This window comes from Schistocerca cancellata, chromosome 7 (assembly GCF_023864275.1).
Source record: "Schistocerca cancellata isolate TAMUIC-IGC-003103 chromosome 7, iqSchCanc2.1, whole genome shotgun sequence".
NCBI classification, from domain to species: domain Eukaryota; kingdom Metazoa; phylum Arthropoda; class Insecta; order Orthoptera; family Acrididae; genus Schistocerca; species Schistocerca cancellata.
Window position 1 is genome coordinate 292264851 of NC_064632.1, and position 20636 is coordinate 292285486.

General features: G+C 39.2%; 1 protein-coding gene across 2 annotated transcripts in view; it reads right to left on the reverse strand.

The window, feature by feature from the left end:
* The window catches only part of LOC126092478 (endonuclease G, mitochondrial), a 70949-nt gene that overhangs the window by 46718 nt on the left and 3595 nt on the right, over nt 1-20636 (reverse strand). For both annotated transcript variants that reach the window (XR_007521341.1, XM_049908097.1), the window contains exon 3: nt 5945-6181. Coding sequence is in view for 1 of the 2 variants with exons in the window: in XM_049908097.1 (XP_049764054.1) it covers nt 5945-6181 (237 nt within the window). In the remaining variant the exon portion in view is untranslated. The remainder of the gene's footprint in view (nt 1-5944; nt 6182-20636) is intronic.

Genomic DNA, 20636 nt, shown 5'->3' on the forward strand with positions numbered 1-20636 from the left:
TTTGTGCCATCGAAAACCTCGTGCTCTTGATAAGGAATGTTAGCCACAAGCCCATTTTTATTTTTCAAAGGTCACACTTGCCAACTGCTCCAGTTTAACACAAAACTTGGCAACTATCTTTTTCATAATATTGATGCACACCATCTTGGATTTTCAATTGTTTGATCTCAGCTATGATTGTCAGGAGAATCTAGTACTACCAATGGCACCATACCAGCTGGCCCGTTATTCCTGTCAAATGTACATTTACAACTTTACAGTCGGCCACGGCTCCTCGGAGGACCCCCCTCCCCCAGAAAACCGACACGGTGTTTTCGTACATTTGGCTGGAACACAAATATGCCAAAGGATCAAACCAAACAGCGTCAATGTTACACCACAGACTAACTCATCTAAACTCCAAAGAAGTGAAAAACTTTGGTTGTTTTTCCAACGGATGTGGCAGTCAGATGATGACCAGCATGCTAAGTCACTGGTTTCTTCTCAAAGCTCCCAACAATCAAGAAGAAATAGAACTGTGGTTCCCAATATTGGGTTACTCATTCATCCCACTGACAGGTTTCTTGGTAACATCAAAAGGCAACTCTGCAAGTTGAGCATCATTGAAAACCCATCTATATACATTCAGAACACTGAGACATTTGCAACGGTAGTACGCCTGGGATGATATGAATGCCCTGCTCAAGACTGGAAAGAATAGGTGGAAGGCTCATTTAAAGTTACTGGTAACTGACATTTCCACATTCAAAATGCCAAAAAAAAATTGTGTTTACGAAAAGAAAAAAAAACAAGAAGATTTGTCTAGTTCATGGAGAGTCCTCCTACAATTTTGAAGCTCGAGAGATGAAGAGCATCCTGAAGAGGGGAAAAGCTTTCAGCAAAGCAAACAGCCTGACACCAATCACAGCAGGTGTAGAGCTTTCAGGAGACAAACTCTTGAGACATCAAAAAGCATTTGCTGCTCCACTTTGGTGAAGATTGGGCAACCAACAAAAAACTCAAAGTCCACACCGAGGCATTTGACAGGCAGGAAGGCATTCCTATCACTCTTGCCGCTGCCAACCCTCAGAATGAGGAAGAAGCTGGAAATGGTTTTGAGTTGATGGACAGTGTTGATGTCACTTAAAAGCAATTTTCAACCAATTTCATTTTCTAGAATTTTTTGTAAGTGTTTTAATTAAGATGCAACTTTCTGTCAATTTTTGTGTTTCTAAAATTTTGGAAAACGAAGAATAAGAATAAATTTGGAGCATATTTTATTTTCTACAATATCTTGTGATGTCGAAATCACAATGGAGAAGTTACAAAACTAACATGCATTTTTGTTCTCTTTTTGATGTAAGATAAGGCAGTTTTTCATGGTAAAATAATGTCACTTCCATATTTTTATATGCCACTTGTGTAGAATTTTAAGACTGCTTTGAAATAAAATATATTTTGTTTATGTTTGCAAATGTCCACCCTTCTGTCATTCCAAACATATGACCAAACAGCAGGTTTTGCAACCAAACGTTTGTTTCATAATTCGCTTGATGCATTTGCAAAACCTGCTAAATGGATAAATTGGGTGCAAAAACCGTCATGTCAATATTTCACTTATGACTTTAATGTATAAAACCTAATCGCAGATTTCAGCCATTAATACCAAGTAATTAATTATTTTTCAATTGTTGTTGTTGTTGTTGTTGTTGTTGTTGTAGTCTTCAGTCCTGAGACTGGTTTGATGCAGTTCTCCATGCTACTCTATCCTGTGCAAGCTTCTTCATCTCCCAGTATTACTGCAACCTACATCCTTCTGAATCTGCTTGGTGTATTCATCTCTTGGTCTCCCTCTACGATTTTTACCCTCCACACTGCCCTCCAATACTAAATTGGTGATCACTTGATGCCTCAGAACATGTCCTACCAGCCGATCCCTTCTTCTAGTCAAGTTGTGCCAGAAACTTCTCTTCTCCCCAATCCTATTCAACACCTCCTCATTAGTTATGTGATCTACCTATCTAATCTTCAGCATTCTTCTGTAGCACCACATTTCAAAAGCTTCTATTCTCTTCTTATCTAAACTATTTATCGTCCATGTTTCACTTCCATACATGGCTACACTCCATACAAATACTTTCAGAAAAGACTTCCTGACATTTAAATATATACTCGATGTTAACAAATTTCTCTTCTTCAGAAACGCTTTCCTTACAATTGCCAATCTACATTTTATATCCTCTCTACTTCGACCCTCATCAGTTATTTGCTCCCCAGATAGCAAAACTCCTTTACTACTTTAAGTATCTCATTTCCTAATCTAATTCCCTCAGCGTCACCTGACTTAATTTGACTACATTCCATTATCCTCGTTTTGCTTTTGTTGATTTTCATCTTATATCCACCCTTCAAGGGCAGAGGTGGAGAGAGAGGGGGGTGGGGAGAGGGGGGAGAGATTGCATCTTAAAAACAGCCTATATCTATATACAGGGGGTGGAGAAAAATACACAACACAGCACAGCACCAGGCATAATAGGGAGTAGGAAATCCATTCACTTTTAAAACAGCTTCCCGTTACTTCGAAATGGATAAATGCAGGTCATGTACAGTTTTCAAGGGAATCTTATACCATTTTCCTTGCAAAATAGTGGGTACTTCTGGTAACAATGTTTGAGGTGGATAGTGCTCACGCCCTTTGACAAGGTAAACCCCATATGTTCAATAATATTGAGATCTGGTGACTGGTAGCCACGGGAGATGCGAAAATTCATATTTATGTTCACAAAACCAGTCCTGGACGATGAGAGCTGTGTGAACAGGGCTCTTGCCATCTTGGAAGACAGCACCATAACCGAATCCCTGCCATTTTTGACTATCGGCAAAAAGTTGGAAACATCGCAAAACAAGACTCATCCGACCAAATCAGTTTCTTTCATTACTCCAGTGTCAAACTCTTACGACTTTGGCATCACATTATCCTGTTACGGGCATTTGCGTCACTGATGAGTGGTTTTGAAGTTCCAGCTCACTATGTATTGCACAGCTTATTATGCCCCCTTCATGTTGTGTTGGTGCTGACAGAGTTCTCGAGTGTAACATTCAGTTCTGCAGTGACTTTTGCAGCTGTCACCCTCTTATTTTCCATCACAATCCTCTTCAATGATCACATGTCACGATCACTTAATACACATTTTCACCTGCCTTATGAAGTAGTGGATGATGTTTTTCCACTTTCCTTGTATATGGTAAAAATCTTTAATGTGGTGTCTATTGGAAATACCAAACACTTCGGCTACCATCATTTTGGCAGCGCCCACCCGCACAAGCACCAACAATTTGCCATGCTCGAATTCACTTACCTCCTGCATAATGCACTCACAAGTAAAAAGAACACTGTTCTGATCATGATGGATACTTGTAACATTTTGAAGGCATTGCACAGATGGTGTTTGTGGTCAAATACACTGTAGCAAGCTACAGGTTTGGCTAGCATCTGCATTTATGTTCAAGCAAGCATTTCTTGTGGCATTTCATTTTGTTCAACCAGTTTTTGGCCACTACAAACATGTGGAACAATTAATCGAATACCACCATTATCAGCATATCTTCCTAAGTCGATCCCAAATATTTCCTGGGAATGCAAATTCATGTATACCCAGAAAATTTAGAGTACTTCACAGTACAGTGTTTTTGCACTCCTCTATAAAAACAGGAATAACAAGAGGTAGTGTATATTGCTAATACAAACGAAATGAGACCTAGTGATGGGGAATGAGCATCACCAAAAATGCCCATCAGTGAACTATGAACAACAGTGTAGGAAGTGGATGATAATGATTAGCACTATCCATATCGCTGTACAGCAACCATGTGAAGAAAGTGAACTATAAGGAGTTTCTATGAGCAGTTAAAGCCTTGTGTGTGAACCACAACAATTCTTAGTAGCAACTAACAAGATTCTGGCAGCAGTAGTTCCAATATATCACAAACACCAAAGGTGCATTGAGAAGAAGCTTTATGATGTGACAATATCACCAAAAATGGGATTATGATATGAATGTGCAGTGTAACTGCAGAACAGAACAGTTAGAGGATCTTGAAATTTCTGCAACTGAATAAAAACACAACAAAATGTATACACATCAACAATGACCATAAACTCAAGGCTGAAAATGGAGAAACATAATGATTAACTTTCTTAATAAACAAAAATGTGTTAGCTTTGGAGACAGTATTTCAAGGGAAGATTATAACACTGACAGAGGATTTATGAAGAGAAAGAAGCACAAAAACACTTAATACTGTAAGTCGCTGGATGTTTACAACTGAGTCATACAATACGGGACTAAATTCTGACTTTCAAAAATAAGGAAGTAGATACAGGGGGAGATACAAAAGTAACCAGAATCGTAATGCTGCACATCGTGTACTTGCAGTAGCCAGTTGCGCCGCCAGAGGGTTGTAGTAGGAGCTCTGCTGAGTCATTCTGCCACGCAGCGTCACCCAACAGTGAGAAGTGTGGTTCCCTTGGCAGTTCTTTGAGTGTGCGTACAGTGCAGACATGACACGAGGAAATGGCTAATTCTTACGAACAAGTGCGGCAGTGAAGTTTTGTTTCTTGCTTGGCAAGAACGCAGCAGAAACTGTTGCGGTTATTCAGACAGCCTACAAAGACCATGCTCTTAGTAAAACCCAAGTGTACGAATGGTTTTCTTGGTTTAAAAAGGGAGAAATGGTGGTTGAAGATCAGCCCCGTTCTGGTCGACCTTCAACTGCTCGAAGTGAAGACAACATTGACAAAATCCGTGATCTCATCAGTGAAGATTAACGCAGGACAATCGACCAACTTGAGAACTTGTCCAGGTTGTCCTGGAGCTCAATTCAGCGCATCTTGACCATCGATTTGGGGATGCGAAGAGAGGCAGCAAAATTCGTGGCAAAGCTTCTTACCGGAGATCAAAGGGATCATCGCTTTGAGTCTGTCTCAAAATGAAGGACGCGTTCAAAGATGATACACATTTTTTCAACAAAATCATTACACGTGATGAGTCATTGTGCTATGGGTACGATCCAGAAAGTAAAAAACAGTTATCACAATGGAAGTCACCTGGCTCACCTCGACCAAAAAAAGCTCGAAAATCACCAAGCACACTAAAACATGTCTAACCTTTCTATCTGTCAAAAACAAATGAACTATGCTGTGTGCTTGAAACTGTTAACATATGTCCGGGACATGTGCACCAACAGAACAAAAGGAGATTTATAATCAAATGTACATTGCCTGCGCAATTTGGTAAGTTACCTTACTTTCTGAACAGTAGTCGTATCTTTTATGCACATGCATCAACAACTAACATTGCAGCATAGTTCCAGGCCACTGGAGACAGGACATCACAGCAGTAAGACATTCAATCAGACTTTTTAATTCTGGCAGTGATTTTACACACATTAAGCAAGGCGTAAGAGCCACCATAGTTAGGCAATGATTTTACAGCCAGCAGACGTGCTAAGGGGTAGCAGGTTAAACATTTTGACAGTTAGGCTCTACGGCTAATGCTATAACTAACAAGAACAGAAATGTCAAAAAGGCAGCATATACTATTGTAAAAAACAGTTTTTCTAGTATATGTTGAATTTTTAGTTAGTCAACCTGGCAGATCTCTACAACTATTTGTAAGAAGGTTATACAAAAGTATATATAATGGAAGGTGTTTGGAACACTTCATCTTACAGTTGAGGCCTTAAGTTGTCGATAAGCACTTACAAAAGGTCGGACATTGCTAACTTTCGGGTGAGGTCCAAAAGTTGTGTAGTAACCAGAAGCATTTGGCAAAATAACTGCAGACCATCTTCTCCTAGTATTAAATTATATCCTGTACTCAGTTACAGTGACATCTAATACATGTGATGGAGAAAATTTATTACCTAATAAACTATAATTAATGTTGCTATAAACTGTTAATACCTGGGCAGATAGAGAGGACCCGTGCAGACATAAACATTTTTATATATTTTAGTCAATCTGCGAACATGTTTCTCCAAACGGTTCCATGAATTTCTATTGAAACCAACACCAACTTGAGGTGCAATGTTTGACAAAAAGAATGTTTGATCAACATAGGTCTGACTACTTCGATGATTCCCTGCAGCAGCAAGATGGCCCCTGTCATATCCACTGCCCTTGTAATCCTTGTTGGTTGACCTGGAAAAATGAGTGCCAAAGAAAAAGTCATGAAAATACAATGGTACCCAACAAATATTTAAATACTTTTAACATAACAAAAAACATTGAGCTTGTAGTGCACATTACTACTTTTATCCTTTTCCTTAACTGACTACTAAACAGCACAACTATTTTACTTTGTCCATAATGGACTCTCTATTAAGGGCTGCAACTGATTAGACGGTAATTCGCATTTTTCATACATATGTAGCAATGCCACGTGGGACTTTGTATTTGCTTTACTGAAGGCATCCAGTAGCTGAAACAAGCCTTGTAAAATATTTCTGTGGTAATGTAATTATAAAAATCATATTTTCAATGGCAATATTATGAGTAGGCTAGATTGCTACTGACCTTATAGAAGAGGTGTTGTTGAGTCACAGATAGGCACAACAAGAAGACTGCTAAACAAGTAAGATTTCGGCCAAAAGGGGGCGCACACACACACACACATATTCATTTACAACATAACTCTCACATACATGACCACTGTCTCTGGCTGCCAAGACCAGACTGCAAGCAACTGCGCATGATGGGAGAAGAAATCTGGGTAGTGGAAGTAAGGAGGAGGCTGGGGCGGGAAGGGGGAGGCATAGGAGGATAAGGGTGGGGGACAGTGAAGGCTGCTTGTGGGAGCATACGGGACATGGTGGGGAGAGGGTAGGGCAGGTAGGTGCAGTCATCAGGTTAGACACTGTGTGGGGCAAGAGCATGGGGGGGGGGGGGGGGGGAGGGGGCGGTACGAAAGGAAAGACGTAAAAGAGACTGTGAGTGTGTTGGAACAGAAGGTCATATAGCGCTGGACTGGGAAATGGGAAGGGGATAAGTGGGTGAAGTACAATGAGTAACCTTCGTCAGTTACTGTCCTTCACCTAACTATGTCTTTCCCTGTTCCCACTCCAGCACTACACAGCCTTCTATTCCACCAACACACAGTCTCTCTATTTCTCTCCTTTCCCACTCCCCTCCCCCCCCCCCCACCCCACCCAGAGTCTAACCTGATGACTGCACCTACTAACCCTCCCCTCTTCACACCATGTCCCTGTATGCTACCCAGACAGCACTTTACCATTCCCCACCCCTACCCCGCTATCCCTCTCCCTGCCCAACCTCCTCCTCCCTCCTATTACCCAGATTGCTTCTTCCATCATGTTCAGTCAGGTCTTGGAGGCCAGAGACAGTGGTCATGTTTGTGTGTGTACACTCCAGGTGAAGGCCTTCTGGCCACAAGCTTACTGCTGACAGTATCTTTTTGGTGTCTGTCTGCAATTCAACGTCTCCACTATATGGTGAGTAGCAATATATCCTTTTCATAATATTGTCATCATTCAATCCTGGATTTCCCATTGTTTTACGCATTTTTAAAACTGTACAGCCCAACTGAGGAGTGCAACTTAGTAGCAGACGAGTTTGCTTCCTCCTCCTCCTCCTCCTCCTCCTGATCTCTCTTCAGTTTCTGACTGAAGGTTCCTTTCTGATCTTCTGTTACGGTTCTGTTGGTAGTTCTCAGTTTGACTACAAACTGGCGAATCTCAACAAGAATTCTAAATGTACATCTATCCTTTACCATATCACTTGTGACGCCAAGATGATCTTCAATTTCAAGTAGCCAAGATAGATAATTCTTTTAGTGAGCTTAACAACATTCATTCTCAGAATGTGACTATAAAACAATAGTCATGTCATTCCTGGACGCGTCAGATTTTCTTAGTACTCTTACGTAATACCTGTGACTTCCTTTATAGCCAAATTCCGCCAAAGAAGTCTGGACTTTCCTTGTGGCTCTGCCTTAAATTATTGATCTTCCTCGAGTTACCAATGTCTATGAATCAGTTGTGTGTGTAATGCCTGTGATTTGATTAAATTATTATAGCATCTTTGTTTTGAGTTCCAGGATATTGATTTGTCATTATAGCTGCTCTGACGTGATGTTAATATTTGTTTGATAAGTTCTGTAGCTTTTCCAACTACAATTAATTCTTCTAATATCCTGGGTAGTGTGGGTCTATTGGATCTCTTTCTCTATAAAGAGATACCACCAGTTGCCTGCATTTGCAAGGAGGTTCTGAGGGTGAGAATTTTTTCTTTACAGGCTATGCCTTTCCTGAATTCTGCCTGATGTTCATCAATGACATGGTTCGTTCATGTCTCAAGTCACTTGTGTAAGACTCTTGATAATATTTTGTGAGTAGGCTTAACTGGTAGCAGGGAAATTGATATTTATGTCCATTTTATCACCTTTTTGGTCCGCCTCTACAGCTGCGTGGTCAGCATAGATAGCTGCCATGCGAAGGGCGTAGGTTTGATTAACGGTGCCACCAAGGCATTTTCCTTGTTGGGAAGACTGTCATGGGTTGAATGCTGCCTCATGATGCCAACTGAAGAGCTACTTGACTGAATAGTAGTGGTTCCATGGTCCAGAAAGTCTGCAAAATAGCCACAAGAGTTGTGTACTGACCAGATACCACTCAACACTGCACCCACATCACTCCAAGGCAGAGGATGACAACACCTGGTAGATGTCTCTTGGGCCTTCACAACCTAGACGAGGAGCTTTTTATTTATTTTATGCATGTATCTTCTATCCAGCACATAAATCACACACAAAAATCTTTTTGCATGTTAGTTTTACAACTCAAGTTCAGGTTATTTAAATTTTTACATGAATTGGATACCACATGATGAATATTAGCAAATTTAAGTAAAAATGGGTTATATAACTTGATACCATATACTTGAACTTATTGTACAATTAGGTGGAAGTTTTATGGATTTTCCAGCACAAATTGCTGTGTGAATGAGTAAAAGCAATTTTGCTGCAGGTTAAACCTCACAACTTCTTTTTATTTATTTATTTTTATCATTTAAACCAGAAACATATTATGTCTGTGTAATCTGGCACATGGCACATAGTTTTGTTCCTGTGTGATGTACATCTTTTCTCGCATCAGCCAATGTTGCAATGTGTGACTGAAGTAACTGAACTTTTACTATAGTATTGCATAACTGAGTAACCAGCAATACCATGCAACCCCCCCCCCCCACCAAAAAAGGTTTCTTTCTGTTTTATTCAATTAAATATATATGGCATAAGTTTCTTTGATTTACTCGTCTTTGTTAGTTTACACCTTGGTTCATTTCATCTCCCTGAAGGTTCTTCTTCACAGGGCTATCTACAGAAAACAATGAATGAGTGGAAAATATTGTTCTGAGTAAGAAAGTCTCTTTCCTCAACACTCTTCTTTAACAAATATAACTACTTCAATTTTTATTTATCAGTTTCTGTGAGCCATGGAACACATCAGTGTATAGTTTACAGAATGCTGATCAGAAAATTTATAAACACCAGAGTTAAATAATGAATAAAATATGAAAAAAATTTGGGAACATGCAAGTAGATAACTCCTGCTATGATAGGAGGAGTGTGCCATAAGGAAACTTTTCAACATGGATTTAAACACTTCAGGTTCATCACTCCACTTTTCAGTTTTGATGGAAGACTGTTGAAAATTAAAGCTGCTGAATAGTGTACACCTTTCTCTCTTATCCACAGGAATATTATTTTTCTGTCTAGAATTCACCAAATGAATTTGCAGTTCCTTGTGAACAAGTCAATATTATCAATACTGTCTGTGTCAGAGACAGTAGAATTCATTCTTACAGTAAATATAACAGCATTCACTCTCTGCACAAGATCTAGAACGTGGTACTTCAAAGAACAAATTCCCTCTACCCTCAGTCCTAAGAATTTAAAATGGTCAACATCGCTAAGTGTTTGGCCACCCAGAGTTTCATGACACGTACTTATGCATTGCATTTTGTTGCAGTTAAGTGTTAAGCCTAGTTTACACGACACCACTGGGTTGCACACAACTCTGCTACCAGCCACTGTGCATGCGCAGCACATGTTTGCGTAACTCACTGGCGAAACTAAACTTTTTTGGTTTGTTCCAGCTTAGGCGACACTATTAGCATGAATATTGAGGTCAGGTGAGTCTGTCTAAAGTAAATAAACTGAAATATCAGGTGGGGCATGGAGGAAATTGTTCTCTTTTTGGGTACCATTGCTACACACTGGTATTTGTAGGATTTTAATGGTGCTGACTACAAAAACAAGCAGTAACTTGTTGCTGCACTGTAGATTGTCATATGCGATCTGGATATGAATTCGTAGACAATATTTCAGCTGTAGAGCAAAATCCAAATAATTCAAATTATAGGAGTTGGACTGGGTTGTTTTGGGGGAAGAGACCAAACAGTGAGGTCATCGGTCTCATCAGATTTGGGATGGATGGGGAACGAAGTCGGCCATGCCCTTTCAAAGGAACCATCCCGGCATTTGTCTGGAGCAATTTAGGTAAATCACGGAAAACCTAAATCAGGATGGTCGAACGCGGGATTGAAGCGTCGTCCTCCCGAATAATTATAGGAGTACACACACAAATGAATTAATAAAAATACTGGCAAGCAAAACATCTAGCTGCAGAATAGTCCATGTATACAACATTAAAATCTCGTGGTTCATGTTGGCCAATTCTTTTTTAATAAATATAGATGGAGAAAAGGCTAAAGAAATCTGGAAAATTAAAGTCTTGATTCAATATTAATTGATTTAAAATGTCAAAGCAGTGCTTCCCATTCACAAACTGTGTACAGATGATTAAAGTAACTTATAGGGTTGTAATTTTTCCTCCTATCTACGTGATTATGTAGCTCTCAATTCCTTCGAGCAATCAGTCATTCATAATATGAAACACAGTCATAGCTCATTCACTCAAAATGATTCAGAAATTTTACTTGTTAGAATGAAATCAGGCGATGATTCTTCTTCTCTGGAGGTTCGTGCTTTGCGGCAGTCTGCAAATCTGTACAAATAAAATGCCTCGTAATTTTTGGGTGCGTTGTATAATCAGTCGGGAAACCTCAGATCAAGCGGATATTTGGCTTTGATGAAGTTTAACCTTCCGAAGAAGTAATGGAGCTCTTGGATTATTAAATGCAGGTTCGTATCCAGTCTTTCGGAAGTTCCCTTCTGATTAACAACTACGCAATATATCGATGAATATCATTAATTCTCAAATGTCAAATACACACCTTTTGTATGAAGGAGCAATCTATATATATTTCCTTTTTAATCGTACAGTTCGTATCAGTTATCTTCTGTGATAAATCTCAATAATCAGATTACAGTTCTTCAAAACAAAGCTCAGGCTAATCGGTACGAAGACAATCTCGGAAGCTTTTTTCTTCTAACAACCACCAGAGAGAGTACTACAAAGAATAATTATGCGCTCATGGCATAGCTATTGTATGAAACTATTTTGCACATGGATTCTGCGAGTATGAAGATAGAAAATTTGTAAACGTCATTCAAGGGTAGAATTTTATCAGAATAATTCATTGAATATAAAGAGATATTACAGGGTCTTCCAAGTACAATTTCTTTCACCAAAATCAGTGAGCAAACAAGCTGATGTCTTTTCTTTATACAGTTGTGAACCCGAACACGTTTCTCTCTCTCTCTCTCTCTCTCTCTCTCTCTCTCTCTCTCTCTCTCTCTCTCTTTTTTAAATCTTTTGTCTTGTTTAGCGACTTCATGCAAACAAGATTAACTATGCCACAAAACAAGTTTAATTCCGTCACAGCTTGTACATCTGCCAAAACATTTTTCCCCTCTGTTCGGCATTCCATTTTCATCTCTGAGGGAGAGGAATGGGCTATTCTAAGGCATGCTGTTTACCCTCTTCAGCCTCTGGGTTCTAAAGAGATTTATTAGGTTGTTTATTTATTATTTCTTGCAAAAGGGGAGGGGTTTATTTCTTCCAACTGAGAGTTTACAATTTGCATGCCACGTTTTCTCCACACGTCCGTCGCTTTCCTGTCTTAGGTGGGACTGCCAAAATTTCCATTTTACCCAACTACATCACACTCAAAACGATGAAACTGAAATGTATACTGGTGGTGTTGTGTTTACAGATATATGCAAAACTACTTGTGTGCAACTTGTTGCACGGGATGAGTGTCATGTAAACTGGGCTTTAATCCATTCTCTGAAAGCCACAAGCTGGTGTTACCTATTTTCCTATTGGCAACATCATTTATATTACATTACACACCTTTCACCAATAAAACTTGTGTCATTTACAAAGAGAAAAATATTTGAGCTATCTGTCATATTTAGCAGTAGACACAGAGACATATTGCAAAAAGCAATGGATGGAGAATTGAACCTATATTTTCCATGGCCCATTAGATTCAAATCTCTCCCGTTTATTGACACTAAAGGCCAACCATCAGCGTCCTACATTCTACATAATTTCCACAATACCATAACGTTCAACCTTACATGAAGTATTACATGGTGTAGATAATTTAATATTTTTACTAAATGAAAGAAACTACTTACTGCCCTCAGCCTATCATATGGCCTGATAAAATTTCACACGCAAAAGAATAAATTGCATTTTCAGTGGATACCCCTTTCTTGAAGGCAAACCATGAGTCTGGCAGCAAATTATCACACCCCACTCAGATTTAGCGGTAAAATGGCCCAGTGGATAGCCCGTCAAAAACTGAACACACATCAAGCATGGAAACAGGAAGAAAGTGTAATGAACTATGAAAAAAGAAGCACAATAGGAACACTGAACAGTCCAAGCTCAAGATGTGCAACACTGAGCGAATTCCAAGAACTACGGCATTGTGGTTGTGTTGTCATAGTACTGGACTGAAAACTGGGAGATCTGTGTTCAAATCTCCCTTGTTTCCCATTTGTATTACCCCCTGCCCCCACAAAATTATTATCTTTCCATCTCGTCACTGACATACCTAGTTACTGGTTATATAAGTCATGCCATAAGAATACATTATCTTCACAAGTAAATGCAAGCCAGGTACCTCATCAACCTCTCACAGAAAAGAAAACAACAAATAAACAGTTGTGAACTATGTTACAACAAAGGAATTCAAGAGTCAAAACTTCCAAAACAGAACGCAAGAGTCAAATGTGATACTTGTGTCCAATAAATAGGAAGTATGTATGTTCAGAGGTCTTTTCGTTACCTCTTGCTGTTGCAAACTGATGTTACACCATGGCACAGGCACAAATTTGACTACAGCGAACACGTCAACGGCTGGACAGACAGTTCATAATTTTGTGAAAAAAAAAAATAATAATAATAAATAAATTATCGAGTACAAGGGAGATTTGAACATGGATCTCCCCCTTCACAGTCCAATATTGCGACCACATAACCATGACACCCTAGCTATACAAATTCACTCAATGTTGCACATCTTGAGCTTGGACCGTTCACAATTCCTGTTTTGTTTCTTTTTCCACAGTTCAGTTCAGTACATCTTCTTCCTGTTTTCATCTTGATCTGTGTTCAATTTTGGTTGGGCTATCCACTATTCTATCTTATCCCTAAATCTGATGGGGGATGCAATAGGGAGTTCCCCTTGTGAGAAGGTCCACGACTCTCCTACGCATTGTTTTCTTACAAAACTTTTGAAAATGTTGGTCGCAAAGAAATTGGTCAGTAATTATCTAAAATCTCTCCCTTTTCATAAAACTGGTTTCATTAAAGAGTACTTCAATTTGTCCAAAAATTCATAACACATTCAAGGCTCACGGCACAGGTGACTGAATACAAAAATAATTTGTGAGATTTTTCCAAACCTACTTGAAAAGTCACCATATGCATGGGAGTCTTCACTCTTTAGTGATTTAATAATAGATTCAGTTTCATCTTAGCTTTTTTTCACATAGCTGCATGTAATATTGTTGTCTCAAAACACAAGCTTTTACATATTAAGCTGTACCAATAAAATGTTGATCTAACTTGCCAACTACTCAGAAAAAGTGATTGCGAAATATTCAACACAGCTCTGGTGGATAAGTAAATAGCTTCATTCTATCACAAGAGAAGCTGAAGTAGTTCAGCATCCTCATTTGCCCTAATATTTCTTTCACAATTAATCACACAGTTTAATTTTGTTCTGAGAGCTTTCTATTCCCTTCAGTGTATCATTCCTCAGCGTTTTCCAGAACTGTCTGTAGCAAAATTCTCATACTGGGCTCTGACAGCCCTTCAGGTCGTGATACTGCTCCCGATTCCTCCACAGATTAAAAAAAAAGTAAAAGAAAAATAAAAATAAATAATCAGTTGTCTTATTTTCAAGTTATTTGTTCACTGCCCTGTGATACACTATGCCAACCAAAATGCAGCATCACTGTGAATGCTGTTTTCAAACATGGGAAGAGTTGGTTGATGTTTGAAAGCAGCTGGAAATTGCCCTGACTACCACCTAATGATTGGCACCTGGCGTAAATCGGTGCGTTAGAAGAACTGTTGGATGGCTTCCTGTACATGGTGAACAGGGACCAGTGAGGACTCAGCTTGTTGTACCAATCCCTCTAACCAACAAGTCTGAAACAAACTGAGACAATTCGACCTATATCACCTCTTTTGTGGAAAACTGTTCTGTCTGGTGCCAGGAGGAGGCAAATGCAAAAGAGTAAGGGTCTATTAACCATCGGCTGTTCAAACATACAGTAAATTATGGTAACCTTTAGGGAAATGGCAACAAGGGGCAGGAAGGGACATCAGGTGCATCCAGCGTGTGTACCTGGGTGCCTCATTCAACATGTTGAAAAGGCCATTCCAGCAGCCACTGAGGAAACAGAGTGCAACTACCTGATGCCTGTTGTTTGGGCTCCAAGGTTTGGGTCATTCCAGTCACTTGCAGAGAAGGTTGAGAAGAAAGGTCTTGCGCATGAAGTTTCAATGAAGCTCATGATTTGCCGTATTGTCCCCAGAACTGATCGTGGGCCTTTAGCTCCGAGTCAAGTGGAAGGGCTGAATCAGAGACTCAGAAGTTTCTGCGACTTGCTGGACTTGCTCCATATGGTTGAGAACTCTAGGAGCCTCCTAAATGGGTCAGGTGTGCACTACACATCAAAGACTGCTACTCAGATAGCTGACTGTGTTGGCTGCACACAAGGGTTTTTAGTTTTTAGATTAGGCAACTCTCCATTCAATCCAGATAATGATAGCTGTGACCCAGAGGTATCAGTGTCAGATAAAAAGAAATGCCCTCCACAGTGGGAGTATTAAAACCCTAATGGTGACTGCCAAAGCATTTGCAACAAAGTCCCAAGAGTGTGCAGTGCTCATGAAAAGCAATGAAGCTCACATAATACTAGGTAAAGAAATTCGCTTGAAACCTGAAAGTTAGAGCAGTGAGACTTCTGGAGAAAATTTAATTGTACATTGAAAGAACAGGCAAATGGGGAATGGAGGTGGTGTATTTGTTGCAGCAGACAAGAAACTCAAATCCACCAAGATAGAAATTGAAACTCCATGAGAGATTGTTTGGGCAAGACTCAATATCAGGGGGTAGGCATAAAATAATTGGATCCTTCTATTGCCCACCACAGTCATCTCCTCAAGTAGCAACAAAAAAAATTTGGAAAACACCTCTCTCCACATGTATGGAAGTTCTCAAATCATACTGTAATCATTGATGGAGACATTCATCCGACAATTAACTGGGAAAATTATAGTTTTATTGGCGGTGGGCTTGATAAGACATCCTGTGAAACAGTACTAAATGCCTTCTCTGAAAACTACCTAGAACAGACAGATATGAACATCCCTCATCATGGAAACTTACTGGATCTAATGGTAACAAACAGACAAAACCTCGTTGAGGATGTGCACATTGAAAGTAGTCTCTATAACCATGAAGCGGTTGTGGCAACAATGATTACCAAAGTACAAAGGACAACAAAAACAAGCAGAAAGAGATATATGTTCGGTGAACTAGACTAAAAAAAAAAAAAAAACTGTAGTGTCATAACTCAGTATGGAACATGAAACTTTCAGCAAAGGACAGGAGCATGTAGAGGAACTATAGCACAAGTTTAAAAGAATAGCTGACCATTCACTGGATGGATATGTACCCAGCAGAACAGTCCATAATGGGAGGGAACCTCCATGATATACAGTCATTGTGAAGAAACTTCTAAAGAAATGAAGATTACTCCATAATAGGCAGTAAAGCATAAGGCTATAGACAGAGAGATGCTGAATGAAACATTTGGCTGTCAAGAGAGTAATTTGTGATGCCTTCAGTGACTACAGCAGCAGAATATTGTCAAATGATCTTTCACAAATCCCAAGGAATTTCTGCTCATGTGTAAAGGCTGTTAGTGGCACCTAAGTTAGTGTCCAGTCCCTAGCAAATGGGACAAGAACTGGAATTGAGTCTAGCAAAGCAGAAGCTCAAATGCTTAACTCTATTTTCAAATTTTCCTTTAAAAAGTAAAATCCGGGACAATTGCCCCAATTTAATCCTTGTACCACTGAAAAGATGAATGAAACAACAGCTGAAATCATTAAAACTGAACAAAGCTCCAGGGCCCAATGGAATCCCTGTCAGATTCTATACTGAATTTGCAGCTGCATTAGCCCTTTTTCTAACCGTAATCTATTGTAAATACCTCTAATGAAAACCATGCCCAGTTCTTGGAAAAAAAGCAGAGGTCACACCGACCTGTGAAAAGGGTAATAGAAGCCATCTACAAAACTGTCGTAAAATATCCCTGACATCGGTTTGTTGCAGAATCTTAGAACATTTTCTGAGCTCAAATGTAATGAGGTATCTTGAACAGAATGATCTCCCCAATGCCAACCAGCGTGCATTTTGAAAACATTAATCATGCGAAAACTAATTCGCACCTTTCTCACATGACAAACTGAAAGCTTTGGATCAAGGCAATTGGGTGGATGAAGTATTTCTCGATTTCTGAAAATAATCTGACTCAGTACCACACCTACACTATTTGTCAAAAGTATGGCCATATGGGGTGTCAAGTGAAATTTGTGACTGGATTAAGGACTTTGTGGTAGGTAAGACACAGCATTTTACCTTAGATGAAGAGTCGTCATCAGATGTAGAAGTAACTTCGGGTGTGCCCCAGGGATGTGCATTGGGACCCTTGCTGTCCCTGGTGTATTTTAATTACCTTGCACACAATAGTAATAGTTACAGCAGGCTTTTTGCACATTTTGCAGTTATCTATAATGAAGTACTGTATGAAAGTAGCTGCATAAATATTCAGTCAGATCTCAATAAGATTCCAATACGGTGCAGATATTGGCAACTTGCTTTAAACGTTCAAAAATGTAAAACATTGTACTTCATTAAAAAAAAAACATAGTATCATATGACTATAAAATCCAATGAGTCACTGTTGAAATCGGCCAACTCATACAAATACTTAGGTGTTACATTTTGTGAGGATATGGAACAGAATGATCACACAGGTTCAGTCATGGAGATAGAAGTAGGTGACTTTGGTGTACAGGTAGAATACTGGAGATGTGTACTCAATCTCCAAAGGAGATTGCTTACAAATTGCTTGTGCAACTGGTTCTAGAATACTGCTCCAGTGTGTGGGACACATACGAGATGGGACGAACAGAGGATACTGAACGATAAAAAAAAAAATGGGGGGGGGGAGGGGGGCAGCAGGGTTGGTCACAGGTCTGTTTAATCCGTGGGAGTGTGTCACAGAGATTCTGAAGGAACTGTACTGGATGAGTCTTGAAGATGGATGTAAACCATCCCAAGAAAGACTATTAACAAAAGTTTCAAGAACCAGCTTTAAATGGTGGCTCTAGGAACATACTACAACCCTTACATATCGCTCACTGAAGGATCATGAAGATAATGTAAGAATGATTACTGCATGCACAGAAGCATTCCATCAGTCATTCTTCCTGCGCTCCTCACGTGAATGGAACAGGAAGAAACTCTAATAACTTGTACAATGGGACTTGTCCTGCCACACACCTCACAATGTAATGCATTTATTATCCAAATCAATTCTTTATTAGTACTGCATATTAATGTAGGGAAGGGATAAGATCAGCTGGATGTTTACGAGGGTTATGCACAATGTTTAGGCAAGTGATCCAGTCAGGACCATCACGCACGACATGTTATGCTGTTACGTGTATTCACTGTCCGAGTCCACCCAAATTTAAATTTGGTCGGTCTTGTGCCACTATTTTTAGCTGACACAATTTCCTTCAATATTCTTGTTTTTCAAAACCTGCACTGTCATTACGTGACGCGCATTCTCTCAGCATTTTCCAGTTCTTGTGACTGTGATGCACACGAAATCCGAATAAACAGAGTGTCACATGCAAGACTTGTTGAAATTAAAACTTTCATCCTGGTTTATTCCATTTTCCAACATCTTTACGTCAACAGACTTCTTAATTAAACTGTCCCAGGAACCCTTGGCATTTGCATCACAATACTGATCTCATCATCATTCATTTTATGATTATATTTGAGGCAGAGTTCTGTGACAGCTAATTTTGCTTTACTTGGGTATGTTACATTTGTTCCGAGCAACTTTGAATGTTCTCATAGTCGGCACCATGTGAGCTCTGCTATAAGGGTAAGCAACTTTAAAGCAAGGTTTGCACTGTTTCTTGTATGTTCCATAATTATTCTTATAACCCCCCCCCCCCCAAAAAAAAAGACTGTTCTGGTTTGGTGTACATTTTCCCAGCATATGATGCAGTGTCACAGTCATGAATGTATGTGAAAGTACACAGCTGTTTCAGCACCAGTGTTCTTGAGGATATTTCTTACTACACAGCTCAGTTTTGCAAGTTTTGAATTTGGGGATGATGTAAGATCTTCACATCACATTTTCTTGAATTTGAATCCCAAAAAATTTAGTTTTGTTAACAGCACAACCCTTCTGTTAGCTGTATTTTTTATTTCTTGTGTAGGTTACAGATTCCTAGGATAAATTACTAATTTGGGGGTCAACAGAAACATCCGATCTCACGCGTCGGCTTTGACCCATGACGTAAGGGTGTTGTGGTGTGTGACGTCATTACGGCGCGGAGTTTGGTTTGTGAGTGTGGCGTGTTTGTAGATGTTGCCTCGTTGACGTTACCTTAGTAGGAGTTTTAGGGCCTGTAATATATAGTTTACCTTTTTACTGTACTTTTTGTTTTAACGTCGTCTATGAGGCTTTTATCAGTTTGCCATTAGATTGTTCAATCTTTATGGTCTATATGTTTTGTCGCTACTCGTTATGTCTAATGAATCAATATTGTTTTTTTCTTTTTTATTTGTTTTTTTTTTTTTTTTATCTTTTGATTGACCTACACATTGATCTGTAGCGTAGCCCTGAATACGAGGTTAGGTTGGGAGTTTTTTTTTGGGGGAGGGGGGGTCATGGGGGTCGCAGCCCCCCCCCCTGCCTGGCCTTGAGTACCACTTGTTTATTATTATCTTTGTTTGCTATCAATGTTAGCAGATTGTTCTTGTGAAACATTTGTGTGTGTTGTTTTTCTATGTGTTTTCGTCTTTGTGATACGTATGCAACGTTTTTATATCCGCCATATTGGAATTGTCGTTTCCGCTATATTTGTGACGTCATGGGTCAAAGCCGATGGGTTGGATCGGACGCTTCCGTATTTCCCTAATTTGGTTCTGGAATACTACTCTGACACTTTTATGATATCTTTTGAAGTCTAATTTCTTCATTTTTCTCTTCAGTCTATACACCACCACCATAAAGAAACTCAGACTGCAACTTCGTTGCTATGACAATTGGGGGACCACCTCAACAAATGCGCAACAATTTTGAACTGCAATGTTATGGGGTAACTCAACTTTAAGAAATGTAGTGATTATTGCTCAAAAATGTGCTGTAAGAATAATATGTGATGCTCACCCATCATCATCTTGTAGGGATCTGTTAACAGAGTTTCGCATTCTGACTTCTGCCTCACCCTATATTTATTCTCTCATGAAGTTTCTTGTAAACAGTCCACTGCAGTTCAAATGTAACAATGATATACATAATTACAATACCAAAAGAAAAAAAATGACTTTCATTACTCCACATTAAGGATGTCTTAGCACAAAAATTGGTTCACAATGCTACCATCACAATTTTAACATATTGCCCAATAATGTAAAACGTCTGGCAGACAACAAAGTTAAGTTTGAAAACAAACAGAAAAAGTTTCTCCTTGTATCACATAGAAAAAAATTCTAATTTTGTAATGCATAAAAAATGATGGTTAGGAATTACTAACTGACATCAGAAAAAAGGTAGATGATTATCAGATGTAGCCATATTTACGCATAATGAATGTGTAACGTGAAAATAAAAGGGCTCATTCCACATTTTTGGCTACGATTAATCACACAAATGATTCACGGAAACTAAGTGAAACAGTTAAGTCTTTGGGCCAGACGTGGACCAAATTATTTTATTTAACATAGAATACGAAGCTACTGTCATTGGCTCACTTGTTGTTCATACTTTGCGTTTTCATGGTGAAATTAAAATAAAACGTGCAAATAAAAAACAACAGGGAACAAAATA